General features: G+C 46.6%; 1 protein-coding gene across 2 annotated transcripts; it reads left to right on the top strand.

Annotated features, from left to right (window-relative positions):
- The first annotated feature begins 1,470 nt into the window (after nt 1-1,470).
- On the top strand, nt 1,471-22,035 carry ELF3 (E74 like ETS transcription factor 3). 2 transcript variants are annotated; one of them, XM_081914453.1, is made up of 9 exons: nt 1,471-2,182; nt 15,238-15,408; nt 16,729-16,950; nt 17,523-17,612; nt 17,730-17,852; nt 18,112-18,204; nt 19,087-19,197; nt 19,740-19,935; nt 20,882-22,035. In XM_081914453.1, exons 1-9 carry the CDS (start codon nt 2,134-2,136, stop codon nt 20,991-20,993), a joined length of 1,167 nt encoding a protein of 388 aa, XP_081770579.1. In that variant the 5' UTR covers nt 1,471-2,133; the 3' UTR covers nt 20,994-22,035. The 2 variants fall into 2 exon arrangements, with proteins under 2 accessions (XP_081770579.1, XP_081770580.1); XM_081914454.1 differs by lacking the exon at nt 1,471-2,182 and adding an exon at nt 13,713-13,858.
- Nucleotides 22,036-24,578: the final 2,543 nt, after the last annotated feature.

Raw genomic sequence — 24,578 nt, 5'->3', positions numbered from 1 at the left:
GTTCCCTTCCAGTTCTTGGAACAAATTATCCTTGCAACCATTACTTATATAGCAGGTGTAGGGGGAACTTTTGACCCTCCAGATGTTGCTGGACCACAGTTCCCATCATCCCTGTCCATTGGCCATGCCAGCTGGGCAGATGGGAATTGCAGTTCAGCATATAGCTGGAGGGCCAAACGTTCTCTACACCTAACATATAAGATTGGTAATTTATGAAACACAATTATTTTATCATGTAACTAAAAAGATGAAATCAACCCATTATATGCTGCCTTTAAAAAAAACAAAAACTTGGGGGGGGGGTTAGATATTTGAGAATGTAATAAAGCTGGGAGAAGAAGAAGGAAGGAATTTCAGTGTAAACATTGATTCCCTCTTTTAAAAATCCAGCCCTGATTCCCTAATTCACATCCAGCAACCCTGCATAAAAATGTTTTTTCTTAAGGTACATGAGCCCTGCAAGTTTCCAAGGAAGGCAGCAACATGAAGAGAAGGTCAGGGATGGGCAGCCACACCTCTACCCTTTCCTATTCCCACAAATGTGTGTGTGTAATTTTTAAACAGAAAAGGGCACAGGCAAGGCATGAGCAAGTGGCCAACCACAGAGCCACCATACTCCCACCCTTGCAATCCGATGTGTGTGTGTTTTTACGTCATGATGATACCTTGTCATCTGAGGCTCCGACCACAGACCACATTCTCTGCCATGCTCCCTGTTGATAATTATACTTCTCAAAAACAAGCAAGATGCAAAAGCACCCCAGCAGGCAGCTCAGACTGCAACAGAAGTGGATTCCTGTCCTGTCCCTAGAACTTGCAGCTCAGAAAGAAGCAACACTGCACACTTGTTGTGATTGGGCTGCGGGCTGCCATAGTCCTACCCTACCTCTGTTTGTGTAATGTGCTGTGCTCCTCTTCCACATAAAATTATGTTGCCTCAGTTCAGAAAGGGGGAGGCCAGACTGTTGCTGCTGCTTCTGAGGCGCCAGGAACCACACTCGTAATCTGGTGAACCAGGTTCGCTTCCCCGCTCCTCCACATGCAGCTGGGTGACCTTGGGGTAGTCACACTTCTTTGAAGTCTCTCAGCCCCACTCACCTCACAGAGTGTTTGTTGTGAGGGAGAAAGGGAAAGGAGAATGTTAGCCGCTTTGAGACTCCTTCGGGTAGTGATAAAGCGGGATATCAAATCCAAACTCCTCCTCTTCTTCAAATGAAATGCTAATACAACCGTATGTTGTGCTTGTGTGCTTACTCTGTTTCTACCCTGGTGACATCGGATCATGGGGCCCTCACCATAGCAATGGTTTGCTGCTGGAGTTCAAAAGTGTGGTTTGGCTCTTTTGAGAAGATGGCTAGAAACCAGTTGAGGAATGAGGTTTCCGTTCTCAATTATCCATTATTCCGTTCTTCTATTATCAGTTGATGTAGAGGGTGGGGGGGGGCATAGAATTATTATAGGGCAGCGCCACAGTTGGCCTGAATGAAATCTCCACAGCAGTGGCCTAAAAGTGCCCCTCCTTCTCTTCCACAGCTCTTTATACCTCCCTCAACCATTTACCCCCTCACACATTCCCCTTCTTTCCTCTCAGTGTACCCTCTTGCCCCTCTGCAGCACAGTCAATAACTCCTTTAGCCTCAACTACTTCCACCTGCCCCTTCCCCGATTCCCCCTCCTCTCCAGCATTTCTTCCCTCACCCGAGGCCTAAAATTGCCTCGCACACAATCTCGCTGCCCCTCCTCCCATATGCCCTCTCATTCCTCCCTATTTCTCTCTTGCAGTAAGCAATTGTGCCTTCCCGTTATGCAGGTTATTGTTGAGCTTTGCAGCACAGCACTGTATCTCTCTCTCCCCTGCTGCTGCCTCCGCCCCTGTTCCTAACCATTAGCCGGTGACCACATGTTGGGTGGGCCACTCGCCTCTTGCGGTTTTCCTCTTCTGTCTGCAGCTCTCGGTTGCTATCGCAGCCAGCTAGCACCAGACAGGAAGGTTACCTCCTTGTGCAACGGAGCAAGGCTGCTTCAGCTCTTTCCCTGTCAGCGGCTTCTTGTGTCTACGCAGCTTAGTTTCTTGGGGCTTCTGCTTTTGCTATGGGAGGCCTGGGCTGCTAGAAGAAGCTGTCGGCAGCCAAAATGGATCCAGAGAGAGACGGCAGTAGTGAAGAAGCAGGCAAACGATTGGGTAAGGAAAGGGAAACTAAGTCTGGCCTATAACCTTTGAACGTAAATGTGAGCAACGGTTCAGCGTTTCTAAAGGGTTTCTTACACGACTGCTATGCACAGTTATGGGGAAAGGTCATAGCTCAGTGGAGAGCCTCTGCTTTGCATGCAGAAGGTCTTGGGTTTAATCCCTGACATTTCCAGGTTCGGCTAGGAGAGACCCCTTGTCTGAAATCCTGGAGAAATGCTGATGGTCCTGTGTAGACCATGGTGAGCTAGATGGACCAAAGGTGTGATTCAGTATATGGCAGCTTCCTATGGCCTGTCAATTATTACTCTGACATTAAAATGCAAGGGACCTGGAGGTTTACTTGTTGGCTGGTGCAATTTTTGACTAGACAAAGCTTGTGTTCTGTCCCTTTAAGGCAGCGGTTCTCAACCTGTGGGCCCCCAGGTGTTGTTGGACTACAACTCCCATCATCCCTGAGCTTTGGCCTTGCTAGCTAGGGGTGATGGGAGTTGTAGTTCAACAACATCTGGGGACCCACAGGTTGAGAAAGGCTGCTTTAAGCTGCTGATAGATATATAGTCCGTTACTGGACTACTTCTGTCTAGACTAGCAGTGGCTAAAATGGGACTGAGCAATAAGTGGGTATGGCTCATAAGTGGGTTGGTTTAGCATAGGCATCCCCAGACTCGGCCCTCCAGATGTTTTGGGACCACAACTCCCATCATCCCTACCTAACAGGACTAGTGGTCAGGGATGGTGGGAATTGTAGTCCCAAAACATCTGGTTTAGCACATAGTGGCTAATTTCCTGGCTATTTCCATTCGGTGCAGCAGGTGGCGATACATTGCTTAAGAGAGGCAGAGACTTTTTCTCTAGCTGCCGGAGGGCAGAAGGTAGATCTGAATCTCCTGGTGCTTCTGTGGGTGAATTGTAGCAGAGAGAACTTGGGAGAAAGCCAACAGTGGCTTTCTGTGTGAAAGCTGGTACTCAAAAGGCAAATTGTTAGGCCAAGAATGTGTTCAGATGTGCTCAGTCACTGAATATTGGGTTTGCCTCCCTTCCGAGTTGCTCTTTCGTACCTGCTTGTGAATCTCAGGGTTCTGTTTTTAAAACAAAGCAAAAGTTGCTGCAAACCTGAAGTCTAATGTAGCTCAAGACCATGGTTTCCTTGCTCTGTGTGTCGCTTATTCCTGATGAGCGATCAGTTGGTATATGTAGAAACTGAAATGGCAAAGGCCTAATACCACTGCAGATATTTGGGGGAAGAGGGTTTGGCACTGTTTGCTTCTCCTAGTAATCTGCAGTTCCAGAAATCACAAATGATAAACCTCACCCTCTGTCCCAGAATGCACCTTGCCCCTTCTGTGTGCAGGCCTGGCCCCCGATCCATATTTTTTTATGGTATGTTTATTGCATACCAGCAATTGCTTTCAATATTTTACAGCCTTTTTTGGCCTGAAAAGGGGAGACGCCAGAGATTCCCATATTATTAAAACTAGCAGTTCCATGTCATTGGCAAGTCAACATCAGAAATCAATCCAGCATGATGCAGACACCAAGACCACACAAGCATGTCCCCAGACACAGTTTATTTTATTTTATTTTATTTTTGAATATTTTTTTAATATTATAACAAATAATGGTACAAATCTCATTCATCATGTTATTTACATTTATTCTCCCTCCCCTCCTCTGGACTTCCCTCAACTCCCCCTGGGCTGAGTTATTTAGTTTTATTTATCATATCCTGCTTTTCCTACACAAAAATAAAATTCCAAAAATAAAAATGATTTCTCTGAAATATGTTACTCAAATGAAATTGTGAAAGTTTATTCAAATCCTGCCAGTGAATCCAGTTCATTCTATTGTTTCAGCAAATAAACTGTAAATGGTTCCCAGACTCTTTTGAAGTCCTTTTTGTCCTTCTCTGTTAGCTTAGCCAATTCTGCATAGTTCATCAGCTTTTCTTGCCGTTGTTCCTTTGATGGTATTTCTTCCGTCTTCCAGTATTGTGCAATCAAGATTCTTGCCACTGTTGTAGCAAACATAAATAATATCCATTTTTCTTTTGGTAGCTGTTGATTTGAGATACCTAACAAAAAGGCTTCAGTGTGTTTAACAAAATTCATTTTAAACATTTTTTTTCAATTCATTGTATATCATTTCCCAATATTTTTAATGCATTTGCATTCCCACTACATTTGATAAAATGTTCCTTCCTTTTCCTTACATCTCCAACATCTTTTATTTTCTTTCCTAAACATTTTTGCCATTTTCACTGGTGTGATATTCTATACATCATTTTCATGTAATCCTCTTTTAATAGTATGCAATCTGTGAATTTTATATCAATTTTCCCCAGCCACAGTTTGAGTCTAAGTCAAGGTAAAACTTCTGCAAGTTATGACGGCTGCTCATAACTTGTGTTATGAGAGCCAGTGTGGTGTAGTGGTTAAGAGCGGTAGTCTTGTAATCTGGAGAACCGGGTTCGAGTCTCCACTCCTCCACATGCAGCTGCTGGGTGACCTTGGGCCAGTCACACTTCTTTGAAGTCTCTCAGCCCCACTCACCTCACAGAGTGTTTGTTGTGGGGGAGGAAGGGAAAGGAGAATGTTAGCCGCTTTGAGACTCCTTAAAGGGAGTGAAAGGCGGGATATCAAATCCAAACTCTTCTTCTTCTTCTCTTGGAGGGTACAGATCAGATCAGCATGAGGGCAATTCTGATTTAGAGCCATGTGTCATCTGTGGCAAATGCATGGCAAGAAAATGAGCATATGGGCCCACCAACCAATTGTTTCTTTGGCTACTAAACATATGTGGCATAGAAATGTCTCAGGGGAGGCTAACGTGGGGCTGATTTTTGGCCGTGTGGCCGCAGAACTAAGAGCCTGTGGAGCTCAGGCCAAATGAATGTAAGCAGTTGCAAGTCTGAAAGATTGTGTCAATCTGTTTGGATGCTTAAGTGGTTAGAAGATTATGAATATTTAGATTATGAGGTAAATGTCTATATACACAAACAGCTAAAGCTTATGAGTGACTGGGGCCAAAACCAAACTCTGCTGTACGGAATCGCTGCATATGGAAGCAATGACCAGTCTCTTGCTCTGCTTTTGCTCTGTGTACTCCCTTTTTCCTCAAATGAATATTTGCACAAATGACCCAAATCTGCACTGGCATATCAGGTGCATTCTGAGCTGGCTGTTCAGGTTCTACCTGCAGAGACAGTTTGTTTTGACTGCAATCTGACTGATGTAATTGAACAAAATGCTTTGATGTAATTGAACAAAATGCTTTGGGAGTCACTGAGCCATAGGATCGGTTGGAGCCACCCTGCAGAGCAGCCTTCTTGTCAGGCTTGTCAACAATACATTGGTGCCACAAATAAGAGCCCAAGGCCACAGTGGAGCATGAAGGGGTCTATGATGACTGCTGGATAATTTGTGCCACGAGGGTTGCTCCATAGACCCCACCATACAACAAAAAATACCAAATGACTTGGAAGCAATCATGCCCTCCAGTTATCATTGGACTACAGCTCCCATCATCCCCTTACCACTGTTCATTCTGGCTGGGGCTGATGGGAGATGGGGTCCAACAACTACCAAAGGGCACCTCGTCGGCAATCCCTGCAAAAGTAGAATATGGTTGCTAGGCAACTGCAACATCCCTCCCATAGAATAGGCCACATAGCCACTGAGTGGCAATAGATGGGCTGTGAGTCTCCTGGGGTGCATAGAAGGGGCAAAGTGAATTTCAGGATGTGTTGCCAGCATTGTCCCACATGTTAGACTTCTGAAAGAGAACTCATGATTTGTTTCATTTTAACACTCCCATCTTAAAACATTTTCTCTGATTGATTTGGATGGAGTTAACCTTCAAGTAAGCATGCATAGGATTGGAACCTTATTTTAATTCCCAGATTATGACTATGTTATGATTTGCATGTGAAAAGTGCCTTCCCTTCAGGTAAGCCCAGGGGCATAAAGATGATGGGCGATAACTACTTCGGGGGGGCATGCACACACCCCCTAATGCACCCCCCCAGCTACAATTAGTTGCAGTGAGAGAGTAGAGGGGGAACCCTGTAGACACATGCTTTATTGGGTAAAAAATGCAAGTTACAGAGGCCCTTCCCGCTTCTGCGTGTTACAGATCTCCCCTTTTTCTACATGTTAGTGCCATCTGGTCACCCAGGTGAAAGGAGCATCCTTCGTGCCCCTGGATAGCTCGCTCAGAGGGTAACGTGTTGCTTGCTCAGAGGGTAACATGTTTCCCCGTCCCTGTTCTAACTCTTGTTTGTGTTTCTCTACATGCAGTCTGGGACGTGGGTTGCGCTGTGGGTTAAACCACAGAGCCTAGGACTTGCCAATCAGAAGGTCGGCGGTTCGAATCCCCACGACGGGGTGAGCTCCCATTGCTCATTCCCTGCTCCTGCCAACATAGCAGTTCAAAAGCACGTAAAAGTGAAAGTAGATAAATAGGTACCACTCCGGCGGGAAGGTAAACGGCGTTTCCGTGTGCTGCTCTGGTTTGCCAGAAACGGCTTAGTTATGCTGGCCACATGACCCGGAAGCTGTCTGCAGGCAAATGCCGGCTCCCTCAGCCAATAAAGCGAGATGAGCACCGCAACCCCAGATTCGGCCATGACTGGACCTAATGGTCAGGGGTCCCTTTACCTTTGCTTTAGAGATGCAGGAGTGGGAACTTTTTTCTGTCTACATCCCCTCGTAGGATACCTTTTGGGGGGCCACTTGCCAGTGGTGGACCAAAGAAAGCAGAGCAGTGGATGTAATACAATAATGAAATAATTATTTACATTGGATGTCATGCAATAAGCAACAGGCATAGCTAGAGTTTCCAGGGGATAAATTTGTGCATGGTATTTCTTCCCTGTTCCTCACTACTCTTATTCTCAATAAAAATATCAGTAGCTGTTACAGTGGCAATCTGATCACCATCACCAAGTATAGGACACTTGTCATTTGCAATTTATTTTCACTCACTCTCTCTTTTTTTTACAAGTTTGAGCATAAAGAGAACATGGTCTCTTGCAATCTATACTGGCCACTAGAGGACAGTCATGTCTAAGTTTGCTTTGAATGGAGCACCCGTTTCCTCAGCAAACTGGGTTCTCAAGGGCTTTTCATCTTTGGGTAAGTAATTGAGGAACCTCATAGTCTGGTCAACCCCCTGGATGTTTATGGTTCCATTAAGTCCTCCACACCTGGAAGGAACCAGAAATGGCTGGTGTGTTTTTCAGCAGTTCTATACTTTCTTTCAGTGTCCTTTCCAGGCAGCCTAGACTGCTCCCTGCCCATGCAAAGCTTCCTGGGTGCATCAATGTCGGGCTCTCTTTGCGCTGCTGCCCAGCACATGGGCAGAGAAAATGTCCCATAGGGAGGAAGCCAGACAAACAAGGTCAAAGGCAACTTCTTTGTCTTGGGTGCCTGTCTAGAAGATGCCTCCTCCTGAGACTTGCCTGCAAGTCTGATGGTGGAGCAGTTCTACAGCTTGCTAGGGAGCTGTCCGATTCCTGTGCCTCCCTGATTTCTGAGCAGTTGCCCTAGCGGAGGCTGGTCCACTGGGGCAAAGGGGGCCCTGCCCCACCAACCTTAGTCTGCCCTTAGCCGGCCCCTGCCTGCCTGCCTGATCTAGGCATAAAGGAAGCTGCTTTAGGCTGAGTCCGACTATTGGTCCATCAAGCCCAGGAGTGTCTACACTGGCTGGCAGTGGCTCTCCAGGGTTTCAGGCAAGGTAATCTCAGCCCTGCTTAGAGATGCTGGGGAGAAAACCTGGGACCTTGTGCATACAAAGCAAATGCCCTACCATTGAGCTGTGGCTCATCCCAGGGTCCGCTCCTGGTTTATTCCTCCATAGACTTGGTGTTGCCTTTGTAGGACTCAACATGAGTTCGCTCTGCCTTCACTCCACCTACTGTTGGCCTCTCTGCAGGGATAGCTGGTGCATGAGGCAAGGCGGAGCCATTTAGGCGACAGAACCGGCCCCCACTTCACCCCCACCATTCTGCCGCTGCTAATATTTCATGTGGGGCCTGAAGGGACCTGGGCCCCTTACAGTCAGTGCCTATACTCACCATCTTGAATATAAAATAGAAACATTCCTTCCAGTAGCACCTTAGAGACCAACTAAGTTTGTTGTTGGTATGAACTTTTGTGTGCATGCACACGAAAGCTCATACCAATAACAAACTTAGTTGGTCTCTAAGGTGCTACTGGAAGGAATTTTATTATTTTGTTTTGACTACACAGCTACCTACTTGTAACTACATCTTGACTATACAATTGAGGGCCTCTTTTTCTTAACTAACGGTCCACATTAGGAATGCTTAAGTTTTATTTATTTTTTTGCCTGAGGACCACAGCCACCTTTAGCCAATCATCTGGGGGCTGCAAGCCAGTGGTGGGAGGTGGCCACCTCACACCCACCTACAATTGCACATGTGCACACACCACACTTAGGATATACATGCGCAGAGGCACATGCAGCTGCTGCCCTAGCTGCCCCTTGCAGATCATCTCAGGAAGAGGGCTATTGCTCCCTCCCTGCTCATCAGATGATAGATCTGATCCATCAGTGGAAGAATCACTGGTTGCAGTTCTTCGGGGTTTAGATAAGACACCTTTCCCAACCCTTTCCTAGAGTTTTCCAGCTGGAATTTGTGGATGATGTGCTCAGCCACTGAGGTATGGAAAGCACTGTCTCAGGGACTGTCAAAACTATGTCCTGTAAAAAATAGTCTGTTGTACAAGTAGATACTTCATAAATAAGTTTACATTATCAATGTAATTCCTGTTGTGCAAAACTTAAAAGATTAAGTCCTTTAGAATTTATTTAAATGATTAATATTGATTATTCATTATTTTCTGTCTTATTTCAAAAATCCTGTGAATCTAAAACCAAACTAGTCCTGCCATTTGAAAATCATGGGTTAATTCTTTCAAGGAAACCTTGGTCCTGGGTGTCGTAGACCCAGGCCCCATTTGCACCATACATTTAAGGTACTATGATACCACTATAAATAGTCATGGCTTCCTGCAGAGAATTCTGTAAACTGTTGTGCTGAGCGTTCTTAGAACTACAATTCCCAGAGCTCCCTGTGAAAAGGAATTGACTGTTTAACCACTTTGGGAATTGTAGCTCTGGGAGGGAAATGGGAATCTCCCAACAAGTCACAGTGTCACCCTTCACAACTGTGACCTGAACCCCTTAAAAATGAGGCTTTCCTCCTCCCTGTGAGTAGATCGCAGTCGCTGCTTGGGAGTTGGCCACCCCTGATTTAGGGGAAGCCGTGATTGCTTAAAGTGGTGTCCCAGCACCTTAAGACAACAGCCACACACACCCTTCTTTTCTGAGCCTGCCTGATTAGCTGCAATTGTTCAGGAAAGCCACTTCCGGCCTGCCCAGGAGGTGGGGTTGCGGGCTTCACGCCCACCCCACATGAGCGGGGGATGGTCCCAGCCCCCGCGAGAGCAGGGGAATCCCGGCCGGGCCAGCCCCCCCCCCCCAGCCAGCCATTCACTGGCTGTTTGGGGGGGGCGTGGTTTGCCCTATTTAGAGCCGGCACGGAGGGGGCTCGCCCTCTTTTCGCCGGCTCGCCCTCACGTTTTCCCACCCTCCCTCCCTTTAAGTAGGCTTAGGTAGGTCTTTGACTTTGCTATGGACTTCGGTCTGTCGCCGCAAGGGGCATGGTAGGAATTTTTCCCAATTGGCAATTTCTGGCCTTTTGGTTTTTCGCCTACCTCGTAGCAACTCGTCACAACTTCTCGGCATTTGGCGGTAGGCATTGGTAAGAAGGGGTTAAGAGGATGTGTGGGGGGGGAGGAACGCCATCACCTCCCCCCAGCGAGCGAAGGGTGGTCCGTTAAAGGACCCCGGGGGGCGTGGCCCTGTCCGAAGCCTATGGAGGTGTGGGCCAAAGGCACGCCCCAGAGCGGTGACCCGGGGGAGCTCCTAGTCGACGTGCCTCACGGGAGTCTCCCCCGATATAAGGTTAACCCTTCCCCGTGTCTCCAGCAAATGGGCTGGAGCCGGATAGTCGTTAGGACCAATGCCTATGCCAATGCCTCTCATTCCTGAATTCAATAAAGTTGTGGCCTAATTCGCCCAATTAACCTTAAATTTGGTGTCTCGTGTCTTTATTTATCCTGGCGGGGGGCGGGAACTCGCCACGCAATAATTTCCCCATGGTAAAACCATTGGGATAAGCCTGACTAAGCCATGAGAAAACCTCTGAGATAAGCCTTAATAGGACTATGATCCTAAGCATATTTACTTAGTGATTGGCTACAATGAAAACAAGTGGAATTTGGAAATAATAGTGTCATCCTCTAGTCAAAAGTAAGTCCCATTGACTTCAGTGGGATGGGCTCTCAGGCAGGCTTTTGTGTGTAGGATTGTAGACTTAGTTGGGAGTAAGCTCTATTGAACTCCATGTATAGGAAGGCACAGTTAATGTGTTTAGGAATGGAGCCTAAGTGCCTCCTTTCAGCTTCTTTGTCCTCCTTTCTCTCACCACACCAAGGTCAATGTTTGGTCTTTGGGGCATTTGCAAATTAAAGGAACAAACAAGAAATTACAGAGAAAAGATATTACAAAGACTTGAGGCTGGGCTGCTGAAAGGGACCCACCCCCAGTGCCTCCTGTGGCATAATAGCAACCACATGATCCACAGAAAATCAGTAGGTGAAGCTTTCTCCATTCTGCCATCAGCATCCCTTGACAAGCTGGACCTGCTGAATTTCTGCCTTCCATGCAGCTGCCAAAGAGGTTCAAGAGCTCCACTAGGGGGAAATGGGTGTGTGCATGTCACTTATGTATTACTTCTTTGCCCTTGTTGTTGTCGTTTATTTACCCACCCTTCACTCTAAGGTCCTAGGTGTAATAATGCTGTCTTGGCACAGACAGAAGAAATATTGCCAGCCTCAGAGAACTGTGTCTTAGTCATAAAAGCCCAGAGCAGGTCCTGCACGAAGTGCTATTTTGTCAGGGGAAATGCTGGAGTCAGGTGGGAGAGTGAGCCATCCTGAACTGGTGCCTCCTAAGCAATGGTGGCATCTGACCAGGACTTTGGGGGCAGATGTCCAGAGCCCAGCAGAATGACCTGGAGCCCCTCACAAATGCAGCAGGGCTGGCTCACCCCCTTTCAAAGTTGGTGAAGTAATACCAATTGCCATCTAAAGGGCCACTACAGGACCAGTCCAGAGTCCCAAATTGCCCACTCCCCCACTGTCCCTAAGTGGCGTGAGAGTACTGGGGCAAAGCCTGTGCCAGGCAACCTTCTCAGAAATGCCTTTGTCCTAGAGATTGACGTCAATGAGGCATGACGCGCCCGTTGCCTGTGGCTAAGCCAGCTAGGCAGGTTGGTGGCCCGCTTAAAGTTTCCACGAAGCTGTTCGCTGCTGTGAATAAGCAGCTCACCCACCTGGAAGCACCAGCAACCATCCTGCAATTAGAAAAGGGGAGAAAGAGAGATCAGCCCAGCTCATTACAATCTCTGCGCAGTAATCCCTCCTCGATACACACCTGCAAGGTAGGGCTGTGCACAGAAAGGAGGAGGCCCCTTGAACTCAGCGAGACAATGAATGGTTTTTTTTGGGGGGGGGCAGGTGAGCAGCGTTGTTGCAAAATGAAAAACCCACATTGAGTAGGATGTGTGTTCATTTGCTTTCCATACAGCTCTCTTCCACTTTCCCGCTTCTGCTGAAGACATCGGCATGTAAGGCAGTATGCCCCTACTGCAGTTTGTGTAAACTCCCTCAGGTCTTGCCTCCAGTAACAGAAGGGGGCAGTGGCAGAGCAGAGGACAGCGCAGTGCTCTCCCAACGCTGGTATTTCTGCGCTGACATCATAATAACAGCCTTGCTCAATCAGAACAAAGGTCCATGCAAACCAGTGTCCTGTTCCCAACAGTGGGAAGCCTCTGGGAAGCCCACGAGCGCCCCAGTACCCTGTATCCAGGGGGCATCTTGGGCTCTAGATCACAAAAGCCTATGCCACAATAAATCTGCCTGTCTTTAAGGTGCTGCAAGACTCTTTTGTTTGTGACCAAGCAAAAGCTTAAAATGCAGTCACTCTTTTTCTCTGCTCGGATCAAAGCTGGTTTGGGGAAAAGTGGCATAATGGTCAGAGCTTTGGACTGGGACCTGGGAGAGCAGGGTTCGAATCTCCACTCAGCCATGAAGCACGCTAGGCGACCTCAGGCCAGTCACCATCTCTTAGCCTAACCTACCTCACAGGGTTGTTGTGAGGGTGAAATGAAATGGGGAGGAGGAGAACCATGTACACCACCTCGAGGTCCTTGGAAGAAGAAGGGGGATATATAAATGTAATAAAGAAATATATATTTTATAAGAAATGACAGGTTGTGGCTAATGTTGTTTGTGTGCCGGTTCTCAAATCGGTAGGAGAGCACTGGGTGCAAAGATACCTCTCTGTATTTTGCCTCTAAATCAGAGAATTTCTACGTATCTCAAAGTCTTCCTCCATGGAGCTCTACCCGTTTTCTCTTTCTTTCTTTCTTTCTTTCTTTCTTTCTTTCTTTCTTTCTTTCTTTCTTTCTTTCTTTCTTTCTTTCTTTCTTTCTTTCTTTCTTTCTTTCTTTCTTTCTTTCTTTCTTTCTGTATTAGTTTCAGAGGAGAAAGCCCATACTATGTCTTTAGTAAGCAGCCTTTATAATGAATTCTACATATGTTTATCTCTGTGTAAGTCATTTTGACTTCAGTGGCACTTGCTTCTGCGTAAACATGGACAGGATTGGGGGTCGTGTGCCACCCAAAACAATGGAATGGGGTGAATATAAGCTAACTTCAGTTGCCTTGCAGTGCAAACCTACCCAGGTTTGCTCACAAGTAAGCTCCGCTGAGTTCAAAGGGGTCTGTCGCCAGGTAGGTGGAAATAGGATGACAGCCTTCCTAGTGACCTAACTTTGAAAGGGTTGCAGTTGGTTTCTTGTGGGCAGCCAACCCCATGGCACCTTCAGGAGAGATTTGTTGTGATGGAAGCTTTCGTGGACTAAAGTCCACTGAAACAAATGCATGAATTGTTGCTTTGATGATGTTGCATCAAAAGCCATAGCCAAATCCTGGCCTCAGCCCTGAAGGGGGTCACAGAGAGGAATGTGGAGTCCGCCTGAAAACGTTTTCCGTTTCTGACCCACGGATGACACTTGCTTCACCTTCACCCAGTGGAACAGCAGGTGGCAACTGCCCCCATCAGACTCATTTATATGGGCCTATTCTTGGCCGGGGAGGGAGAAGCAGGCTGGTTTATCTGCTTTGATGAGCAAACAAACACTAGTGATATGAAAAGGGAGAAAAACAGCGTCCTGGGTGAAACTGGCACAAGCTCTGCCAGCTCTCTGGTAATAATTAAACTGTCAGCCCAGATTTCCCGTCAAGGTAGGCTGGCAGAGTCCCAGGTGGCACATATTATGCAAATTTCCTGGGGCGGGAGCTGAGTACCTGTTCTAGGAATTCCCCTAGAGGTGGAGATCAGGTTACTGAAGAACGCCCTATAAAAGGGACAGCTATGGGGAGGGGCTGAGCCATACAGGGAGTGGAGTCACAAATACCTGGGCACAGGTGAGCGGGAGCTGAAGCGTCCAGGACTCTGCCTTAGGAGCTTTACTACTGTGTGGATTGATTAACTGCTGTCAGAGTTACCTGCCTGGTAGGTAAAATGGGGGGGGGCGTGAAAGGGGGAGAGGATGGATGTGGAGTTGCTGCGCCTGATCTGTGTTGAGCTCAGTTCTCCTTAAGGATGCTGCTGTGGTGCACTTTCTTAGCTGATCAAGCTGCTGCCAAAAAAACAAGCAGCCCCTACCGCCAAGTTACTGATGGAGACTAAAAAATAGGATGCCTGTCACCTTCATGCTCTGCTTAGGAGCTTCCAAACGCACCTGACTGACCATCACTGGAAACAGAATGTGGACCAGATGGATTTCTTGGTCAGGACCAGCCAAGGAATTATTATGCTTTTTGAAGCCTTGGAAAAGCGAAAAACGTTTGCCTCCAGTGCCCGTCCATTGGGCAGTTTGTAGTTCTCTGGCAAAAGAAAAGGAAAAACATGCTGAGTCTGGGCTGACTTGCTCTCACCGGTTTTCTACTGTAATTTACTAGTTGCATACCTCCAGCTTTGCTGTGCGGCTCGCAGAACTGACGGGATCCCTATCCTGCTCAGAGGACTTACAATCTATGGCCAAGATGAGGAGGGGAGGGAGAGACATTAGGGATTGGCAGGGATGAGTGATAAATGGATGAGCATCTAAGGTGAGGCTCTCATGATTCAGAACAGGCTGTTTTCACAGAGCCAACAGAGCTTTCTCTCCAATAGCCTGGAGCATCACGCGGGGGCTGGTGAACTGCCAAGGGGCTTCGCAGGAGCTGGGAGCTTTAGAAGTAGATTGAGAGTCAACATTGACTTTATGGCTCCAGCCTGAGCCTGGAAAGAGAAGGCAAAAAGCAAATTTTAAAAATGGGCTTCTTGGAGGTGTTTGTGAGTCCCAGAGCTGATTAAAGGTTGATGGGCAGGGGACCTTTGTGAAAGTAATAAGCATGAAAACTCTGTTTCTTGTCTCTTTGTCCTTTGCTGTATCGGCCAAGTTTGAGGGAGATGTAATTTGCCTGCCAAAGCAAAGTTGTTGGGGACTGTTCCTTTTTATTTCAAGCCAAAAACTAACAGTGGGCAGTGGGAAAATGATATTTAAAAATAAATAAATAAAATGAACTAGAAACGTACCTTGATTTGTTGTGGGAATTCTTCCGCTGCGATCCATGGACCTACACAATAAATGCTATTCTAGTGTGGGAATTCCTTGGTTAGAAATCTGTGGCTTTGTACTTTGGGATCCTGGCTCAGATACTCATGAATCTTGGACAGATCCCAATCACAAGGGCTTGAAGGACAGGTTGCGAATATGAAGGAGAACTAGGTGTATTGGAGGGGTGGGAAGAAAGGCTATGTTTGATCAAAGCAAGCTCATGGGGGAATGGGGCTGGTGGAGCCGGCTGGATTCATTCCCAAGTCTAACAATTCCAATCTTCTGGCAGAAAATCCCATGGCAGGATCCTGTGAAATCAGCAATCTCATCTCAAACTACTTCAGCGCCATGTACCAGCCAGAAGAAGCACCACCCGACCCAGACCTACTGACCCACCTTGGAGATGATGATAACCTTTCTCTCACTTTGTCTACAACCCAGATGGCCACAGAGACAACAGGTAGGTGTCCACAGCTTATTGCTTCAAGATGCGGGTACAAAATATATATAGGGAACAATGGAGACTAAACTTCAGGAGTAACTTTCTGAAAGTAAGAGCTTCTTTGACAGTGGAGCAATCTCCCACAAGAGGTGGTGGACTCTCTTTCTTTGGAGGTTTTTAAGCAGATGCTGGATGGCCAGCTGTCATGTGTGCTGTAGTTGAGATCCCTGCATTGGAAGGGGTTGGACTAGATGACCCTTGGAGACCTTTCCGGTTCTACAGTTCTGTGATCTCTGAAGGCTCTGCTTCCCACAGTAGAGGTTGGAGACTCCTTCCAGTGTGATCTCACCCCCCACTTATATGGGTTGAACCCCTGATATTCTATGGGGCAATGGGGGGTGCCCCCCACAATATGTCTCCAGTATTAGTTAAACTTAAAGTAGACTTGTTGAAATTAACAAGTATGACTAACCTAGGTCCATTCATTTAAGTGGGTTTACTCCCAGTAAAACAGTTGGACAAAACCCCAACTCCCATCAACCCTGGCCATTGGCCATGCTGGCTGGGGCTGATGGGAATTGTAGTCCAACAACACTTGGAGGGCATCATGTTGTCTACCCTTGCCCTTCACCAATGCTGGGTGGATGCACATGGCAGTGGGGGCTCTGTGGCCCTCCTGCTGTTGCTGGACTCCCATCATCCCTGGCCATTAGGCATGCTGGCTGAAACTGATAAGAGCTGGAGTCCCAACAACATCTGGAGCATATCAGGGTCCCTACCTCTGATTTACATGAAGTGCTTTGAGCAATTGAATTGTGCCATATAACACTGCCACTTGCCTTATTTAAAGATTAGACCCTGCAGAAGATGAGAGGCTAAGTTAAATCCTTGTAGAGAAGTAGAGCTGAGTAGTTTTATACAAGGTGCACTATGTGAAACTCAGGGGACTGTGAAAAGCTACGAAGGGCGGCCATTTTGCAAGGGAATGGCTGCTGGGGCATAGAATAGCTCTGCATGCATTGCTGTTCTTGGCTCCATACAGTACGGTAGTCTAATGAAGTTGTGGCTGCTTGAGCTGGGAGCGGAGAACTGGTGTCCTAAATGACCTCACCCCAGTGGGGAGGGGCCTGCCCAGAGATAAGGGAACAGGTGACAGGTGTGCATGTTAACCCAACCACAGTGACTAAGCGAGATAAATGCTGTGCGTAAGTGAACTAGCCACACCCTGTGCTGCTCAGCCAGCAAGAGTGTTCCAGAGGCTGACTTGGCCGAGCAGAATCCCATGTGGCACCTGCCCCACTGAGCCCCTTCTCTCCCTCCCTCCCCACCTCTCTGCAGGCAAGCCGACATGGTATGGCGAGATGCCACACTGCTGGAGCAGGGCTCAAGTGCTGGAGTGGATCAGCTACCACGTGGAGAAAAACAAGTACGATGCCAGTGCCATTGACTTTTCCTGCTGCAATATGGATGGCTACACACTTTGCCAATACACGCGGGACCAGCTGGGACTCATCTTCGGGCCCCTTGGCGATGAGCTCTACGACCGCCTGCACGAAATCAGTAAGTGCAGGGTGCCCTTCCTTTGATGCAGAAGGACTCGAGGGAATTGCATTTGGTCCCCAAGGCTAGAACTGTATCAGCTCACAGTGCTTGGCTGAAGCGGAGAGGCTTTCAGAAAAACAGGCGCTGGTGCAAAGTCACGATGCACAGCAAAAGGGTTGCAATCTTGTGTTACTGGCTCCGCTCTTGCGCCTTTGCACACCAGCCACACATTTACAAATGACAAGCTTTTGCAATGGCTTTATCCTCACGCCAGGAAAATCTCTGCTTGCTAAGTTACTGTGTGTCCAGCTGTTTCTCAAACCAAAAGAGCAGGACCTGTGAAAAAGAGTGAGTGGCAGCTCTATCTAGGCAGCATCCCATGGCCTGATGGTCCCTCTTGACCAGGAGGGACACTCCCATATTTCTGGTCCCAGTCCTCTGTAAATCAGTGCCACCGTTTTGCGCCCAATCCCAAGGGCTGAGAACGTATCTTTTAGCTTGTTCCTGAATCAAGGAAGAAAGCAGGGCAGCACAGAGTAGCGCTTGGTCTTGTTATTCACAAATAATGTACTTTTCTCCCTCACTTGTAGCATCTGTCCCGGATGAACTTGGCTGGATCATGTCTGTGCTAAGGAGCGAAGATGTCTCTCAAGAGGCCCTTCTGGACTCCAGCCCATTAGGTGAGGAAAAAAAATGTCTTGACTTGCTCTGTTTTGTGGTTAATTCCCAAGGTCTCTCTCCTTGTGTGTGTGTGTGTACACATTCAACCCTCAACTTCTCCCTTTATTTCTTCCTAGAACTGGGAAATTCCTACAATCAGGATTACCTGGAAGAGATGAAGTTAGCAAACATTTTCTCCCAGTCTGACCTTGGCTACATCTCTGGGGCCATGTCACCAGACAGCTCAGCTTCTCTAGCAGGTATGGATCCTCCCTCCCCCAATTCTATCTCGGCTCCTGTAACAAACTACAGCTCCCATAATTCTTTGTGGGAAGCCAGGGCTGCTTAAAGTGGTATTACAGTACTTTAAATGGAATGGCATGCAAGTGGTCTAATATTTTCTCAGATTCCAATGGGTGCCCATTGAGGGTACTTGTTGAATCCCACAATTACAGTTAGAACATTGGTGGCTTCAGGGCTCTTAGAAGAAGCTGACCTTCCATTCTTTTCCTTTCTCAGGGACGATGTCTCAGAGCCCTCAGTCTCAGGACTCCGGTGGAAGTGACCTAGATCTCGACCCCATAGACATGAAGCACTGCCACTTTTCTGATGGTAAGATATAGAGGGGATTATCAATGGGAGGTCTGGATTTTAGGAAAGTACAAGTTTGTGTTTGTGCACACATTTGCCTTAGCAACTTCACCAACACAGCAGCTTGTGTTGTCAAAGGCAAACTAGTTAGATGGAAGACAAAGATTACTGACTCACCATAAACAACAGTGGAGAGATGTAGGGCACAGTTCATGTTGAAAGGGGAAATGAGAGTGTGTAGCATATTGGGCTTGGCAAGGACAGTATTGGGTTTTTAAAAAATAAAATCCTGACTCTGCAAAAGAAGGGACAAATTTGGAGATTAATCAGAGTAGACCTGACACAGCTTAAATGCAAAAAATGTATTTATCTGAAGCATTTATATATTGCCGTTCAGCCAAAAAGGCCCCCCAAGTGGCTTTTTAATGCTAAAGCTGGGTAGACTGAAATCAATCCCTACAACAGAACTGGGATATAAACACTTCTGTAGGCAGAAATGGTTAGAGCCCAGTTTTGAACTGCAGGTTTGTATCATCCAGAGAGAGAGCTGATTTTATCCATTGTTAGAAATTCTGGCTCTCAAGTGCTACTCCCCCTTTTAAGGTGGGTGCTGAGAGATCCCAGTTTAAGGATTGTGGTCTTTCAATCTAGAAGAAGCTTAGTGGTAGAACATCTGCTTTGAAAGAAGAAGGTTCCAAGTTCCGTCCCTGGCTATCTAGGTGGAGCTTGGAAAAATGTCCTGTCTGAATATCTGAAGAGCTGGTACCAGTGTAGATACGGAGCCAGATGGACCAACATACTGACTCAGTATAATGCAGTTTCCTGTATTCCTGTTTAATCTCACTTCAGGCCCTCTGGGGGATAAGGCTAAGCATGTCTTCCTCCTCCTCCCCTTTTCAACAGGTGACTATGCAGAATATAAGAAAGAAGATCTCAAGAAGCGGAAAAGGGGACGGCCCAGGAAGGTCAGCAAGGACAGCAGAGACTGCCTGGAGACCAAGAAAAGCAAACACTGTAAGTGAATCTCTCACACTTGGGCAGGGGCAGTTCAGGGATATTTTGCTATTGCATGCAAGCCAAGTGTTTTGCCCCCAACACCTTCTGCATCACCACACAGATTAGGGGCACTGAAGGAACATACAAATGTATTGCTGTGCTGTGTAACCACTTGACAAGACAGCTCCATAGCAAGGATTCTTGCACCTAATCCCTTAGAACAGTCAGAGAGGCTCCTTGCAAACCTTTATTCCTCCTGAGTAGGGACAGGGGTCATACAGCTTATCAACTTCATGCATACTGAAATGTCCCCCTTCATAACAGTTCCTCAGATGCAGGGCTGAGCGACTCCAGCTCTGCTATTGGCCAAATATTCTGCCTCCTTAGGAGGTATGCAGCCTTCTCAAAGGGACAGCCAAGTTTCTGGTGGCGTGACATTGCCACGGAAACTGATTTATGCCCTGGTTTGGCATTCAGTCGGCCTCAAAGGCTAGGGACTGTTGTGTTCCTCCAGATAGTTTGAATAACATGATCTCCCTGCTCTCTTTTTTCATGACCAGCTCCAAGAGGGATCCACCTATGGGAATTCATCCGGGACATCCTAATTCACCCAGAGATGAATGAGGGGTTGTTGAAGTGGGAAGACCGACGAGAAGGCATCTTCAAGTTCCTGCGCTCTGAGGCGGTGGCTCAGCTCTGGGGGCAAAAGAAAAAGAACAGCAGCATGACCTATGAGAAGCTGAGCAGAGCCATGAGGTATGTACTTGTGCATTTCAGTCTGGAGTGGAAAACCTGAAGCTTTTCTGATATGGTTGCCAGCTCTCAACAGCCCCAGACAGTATGGCCAATGGACAAGGGTCGATGGGAGATGGGCCTATCCTTGATTTGTGGATATTTTAAAACCACCCTCCTCCTCATCATCCTAGGGCAGCTTTTCATGGAAATACAAAAACAATTAAAATCAAATTAAATCAGATAGCAGGGCTGAAACAATGTCTAAGGAGGTCTAAAGAGGTACTATGATCTCTGGCTGACACTGAAAGGACAGCACTATAGTCTCTAGAAACAATTCTGGCATTGAGGAAAGTCAGAGATAAAGAGATCAAGGGGAGCAAATGGACACGGGTAGCAAGGGGTGGAAACCTGAGCAAATGCAGTTGCCGGAGGCCGGCCTTGGCCAGCCTGATGACCTCCAGATGTTTTGGACTACAACTCTCATCAATCCCATCACTGGCTGCAGAAAGGTTCCTTGGTAGCAGGAAGCAAGTTTAACCCCAAACTGCTTCACACAAAGTGGGCTCTGAGGATGGATTTAAAGAAGAGAGATGTGGGACCATGAAGAAGATTTGGGAGGGAGCCCCAGGCACTATGGGGCAGGGAGCACAAGAGAGCACAAAAAGAGTGTTTTGATTTGGATGACAAAAACCTTGTGACTAACTCCTCACTCTGCTCCAAAGCTTTGTTGGTCAGCTATGAATGTCACTACCTCCTATGTCACTGGGCTGTGATGGGAGTCAGCTTGGAGCTTTGTGTTCAAGGCAATCTCATATTTGATTGTGTACTATATTATTCCACCCTTCTTGTAGCAGCTACTCTACCATAATATGTTCCTAGTCCTATTTGTTTCTCCTAGGACTGCTTTTTTATTTTTACTTTTTTAAAGAAATGTAGCCCTAACACTGTCCTTCCTTCCTTCCCTCAGGTATTACTACAAGCGGGAGATCCTCGAACGAGTGGATGGCCGGCGACTGGTGTACAAATTTGGGAAGAACTCCAGTGGGTGGAAGGAGGAAGAGGTTCAAGACAGGAGCTAAGAGCAGCAAGAGCCACACACGGACTTGGACATGGCCCATCCTTGCTCGGAGGAGCATCTCTGAGCACAGTATGCACTGACGTGGGCTCTGAGCCCCTTAAACTGCTATCTCCAGCAGTGTGTGTTAGACTCCAGCCCTTCTATGGGGCAAAGTGTGTGTTCTGGCTCCTAGCTGGGAGCTCAGGTAATTACAGCTGATATTTTGGCTCAAGTAGGTTATTGTGAACCATTATTACTTTGTTGCAATTGGACTCTGGCTGACATCTTGGCTCTGGATAGGATTACAACGCCTTTGGCTGTCTGCTGCACCGCACAGAGCTCATCAAGGCAGAAGGAACTGGGTGTTCTCGGCAATTTGCTTGGTCCCAGGGGGCCATTCACAGGACATTCAATGGTCTGCTGATTCACAGAGAATGCCGTGGCCAACTGTGCATAGGGAAGGAAGATTTGCCACTGTGCCTTCAGAATATGGGAATGCTGATACCCAGTTTGGAGTAGTAATTGGAAGTGAAGCTTCCCACCCAGATGCAGACTAGTTGGTAGCTAATGTTCCTGTTTAACAGGCAGAACTTAGCTGGTCGGTCTTTGAATGTAGGACTCCGATAATTGTGGATTTTGCATTGCTTTGGAAGGCGGATTTCAGGAGCCTCTTCATTGGCTCTTCCCCAGTCAAAACATTTTTTTTGGGGGGGGGGAGTGTTCTTCCCAGAAAGCACAGCAGCCTTCCCTATGAATTGCATCTTTTCACTCTTAATTTATGTGATATATGTAAGTGTGTTTATATAATGTACATAGATATCTATTTTTTTTCATAACTAAAGTTGTGTGATTGTATCAGGAAGCACTGGGCATTTTCAGAACCGATGATTGTTGTTGCTAATATTCAGCTGGGCTGAACGAAAAAGGAAATCTTTTATTTTGAAATCAAAGTGTTTGTAGGGTGTTGTACTCGCTCAGTGACTCCAGGAGAGCCCTGCGTGATGTACAGGCCTCCTGCTTTTTAATAATAATTAACCAATAAATCATTGTTTGTTGGTTTTTAATCTCTGTGTGCTGCATATTGACAGTGTTCTTAAGGGAAGAGAATAGATGTTCATCAGACTTGGATAGAGAAGGATACCCTTTTCTTCTATCCAGCATGTGTCTCTCATGTTCACATCAAAGAAACATGTCCCTCATTGAAAGACGTTCCTAGCTCTCTGATCAGAGATGGGGAAAGCTGGAGCCCTCTAGATGTTTCTGGACTAAAATCCCCATCATTCCTGACCTTTGGCCATGCTGGCTGGGGCTAATGGAAGTTGAAGTCTCACAACATCTGGCAGGCCACAGTTTTCCCATCCATTTTCAAGAGGTGCAAGAGAATGTTAACCTTAATCCATTCCTATCCTACTTTGTTCAGTAAGGAAATAATACACATGAAAACTCCTGTTAATCAGACTGAAGGACCATGAATTCCAGCAGTAAGACATGAAGGCAACAAATCTCCCTCCTTTGCTACCACAATCCAGAGTTGCTCTCTGGTCTCTAGAAAACACAGCACAGCAGTGAGCACTCAAAGATCCTTTTATGTAAGGTAAATCACTGAATGGAGGGAGACATAGGTCAATTATATTGCACCTACATTGCATGCTGAAAATCCCTGTTGCAATAATATTCCTCTCTCAAAAGCCGTTCAACCTACCATATTTTGGCTTTTGGGTAAAGGAAGGTTCTGTCTGCTTTATCCTCTCTTTTCTCCTTGGAAGTTTGTGCCATTCTCTAGGCCAGGGGTCAACAAACTTTTTCAGAAGGGGGCTGGTCCACTGTCCCTCAGACCTTGTGGGGGGCTGGAATGGGGGGGATGAAAGAATTCCTATGCCCCACAAATAACCCTGAGATGCATTTAAAATAAAATCACACATTCTACTCATGTAAAAACATGCTGATTCCTGGACCGTCCACGGGCCAGATTTAAAAGGCAATTAGGCCGGATCCAGCCCCCTGGCCTTAGTTTACCTACCCATGCTCTAGGCATCCAGTCTTCCATTGCTACAAACACATTTGTACCCTTTGAACACCCAAATTCTCTGAGAGGTTAGAGGGACTGAGCTTCCCATGTCTAAACAAACAGCAGTTTTCTATTCACCTCATCAGTCTTAAAAGTTCTCTACACAGATGTTATTTACAAAACTCCCGTCCCGATATGCAAATACCACCTCAGAAACTGCACAATACCATTTCCACTGCTAAGCATTCAGAAAACATCCCTCATGACTCAGAAACACACAACCACCCAATTTATTTTATGACTCAGGCGCACACAGTTACCACTATTTGTGTTTTAGGGACTTAAGATACGAAGAGTCATAATTCCAGTTTCATGGGTTTCTCCAGACAAACAACTGTACGGCAAATTTTGTTCATAATCGAGGGAGGAGGTAAAGAGATGAATCAATGAGGCATGAATAGATACTACCCGGTTTACCCCCCCCCCCATGAGTAAGTAGCCTTGTCAATGCCAGCCATGAATTCAAAACACTTAAGTCTTTCTTTGTAATGTAAAGGTTGGGGGGGGGGAGGGAACCCTTCTCCCACCCCCCACTCCAAATAGGGGCAGTGTAAAAACTCTCAAACTTCCCAAAACAGTGTTTAAACTAGAGCACGTGTTTGAAGCAGGGAGAGAGGGTGTCTTGGTGTGAGACTGTCAACATGCTAGCACCAAGCAATTTTTTAATAAAATTACATCAGCAAAACAAACATCAACACCCAATATGAACTTTTACATCCAATGACAAATGAAACTTTCTGAGTTATTTGCCTAGTGCCAAGTGAAACTTTCTGAGTTTTTGCTATAGCAGCTACTTTTCATACCCTGTTTAACTGTGGCTGAAGGAGAATTTAAGACTCTGGTCAGCAACTAGCTGTACTTACTGCACAATAGCTTTGGGAAATGGGTGGGCTGAAACCCCTGTTCTCCCTCACCAAGTGGGTGATTGGGGAATATGTGGGAATATGTGATACAACTATAAATGGCCATGGCTTCCCCCAAATAATTATGGGAGCTGTAGTGTGTTTAAGGGTACAGTGAGTTGTTAGGGAGACCCCTATTCCCCTCACAAAGCTACAATTACTTGAGTTTCCTGTGAAGAGGGAATGATTGTTAAACCAGTCTGGGAACTGTACCTCTGGGAAGGAAATAGGAGTCTCTTCACAACTCTCAGCATCCTTAACAAACCACATATCCCATAATTCTTCGGGGGATTGTTTAAATTGATATCATAGCACTTTAAATGTATGGTATGGATGCGGCCCTAGTTCCATCGCTTCAACTGCCTTTCCTTCCAAACTTCTCTTTCATTTCTGGATTAATCAACTGAAGGAATCAGGCATCGCTCTTCAAAGGGACAGATTTGGCACAGGCGGCCTGTTGCTGACTTTAATCTGATTTCAGAGAATGGGTTTGGGAAATACCAACACAGTGCATTAAAATTCGACTGAATCATTTTGCCAGGGGATAGTTGCCAATCACCTGAAAACACGTAACCAGGTTTTCCAGTCAATGATGGAGATTTTGTTTCCCATCCTTCCTCCAAGAAGCACAAGGTGG

The sequence above is a fragment of the Podarcis melisellensis genome (genome assembly GCF_964234715.1).
Source record: "Podarcis melisellensis genome assembly, chromosome: 6".
NCBI classification, from domain to species: domain Eukaryota; kingdom Metazoa; phylum Chordata; class Lepidosauria; order Squamata; family Lacertidae; genus Podarcis; species Podarcis melisellensis.
Note: the sequence above shows the minus strand (reverse complement) of the source record. Positions and strands in the feature narration are given on the sequence as shown.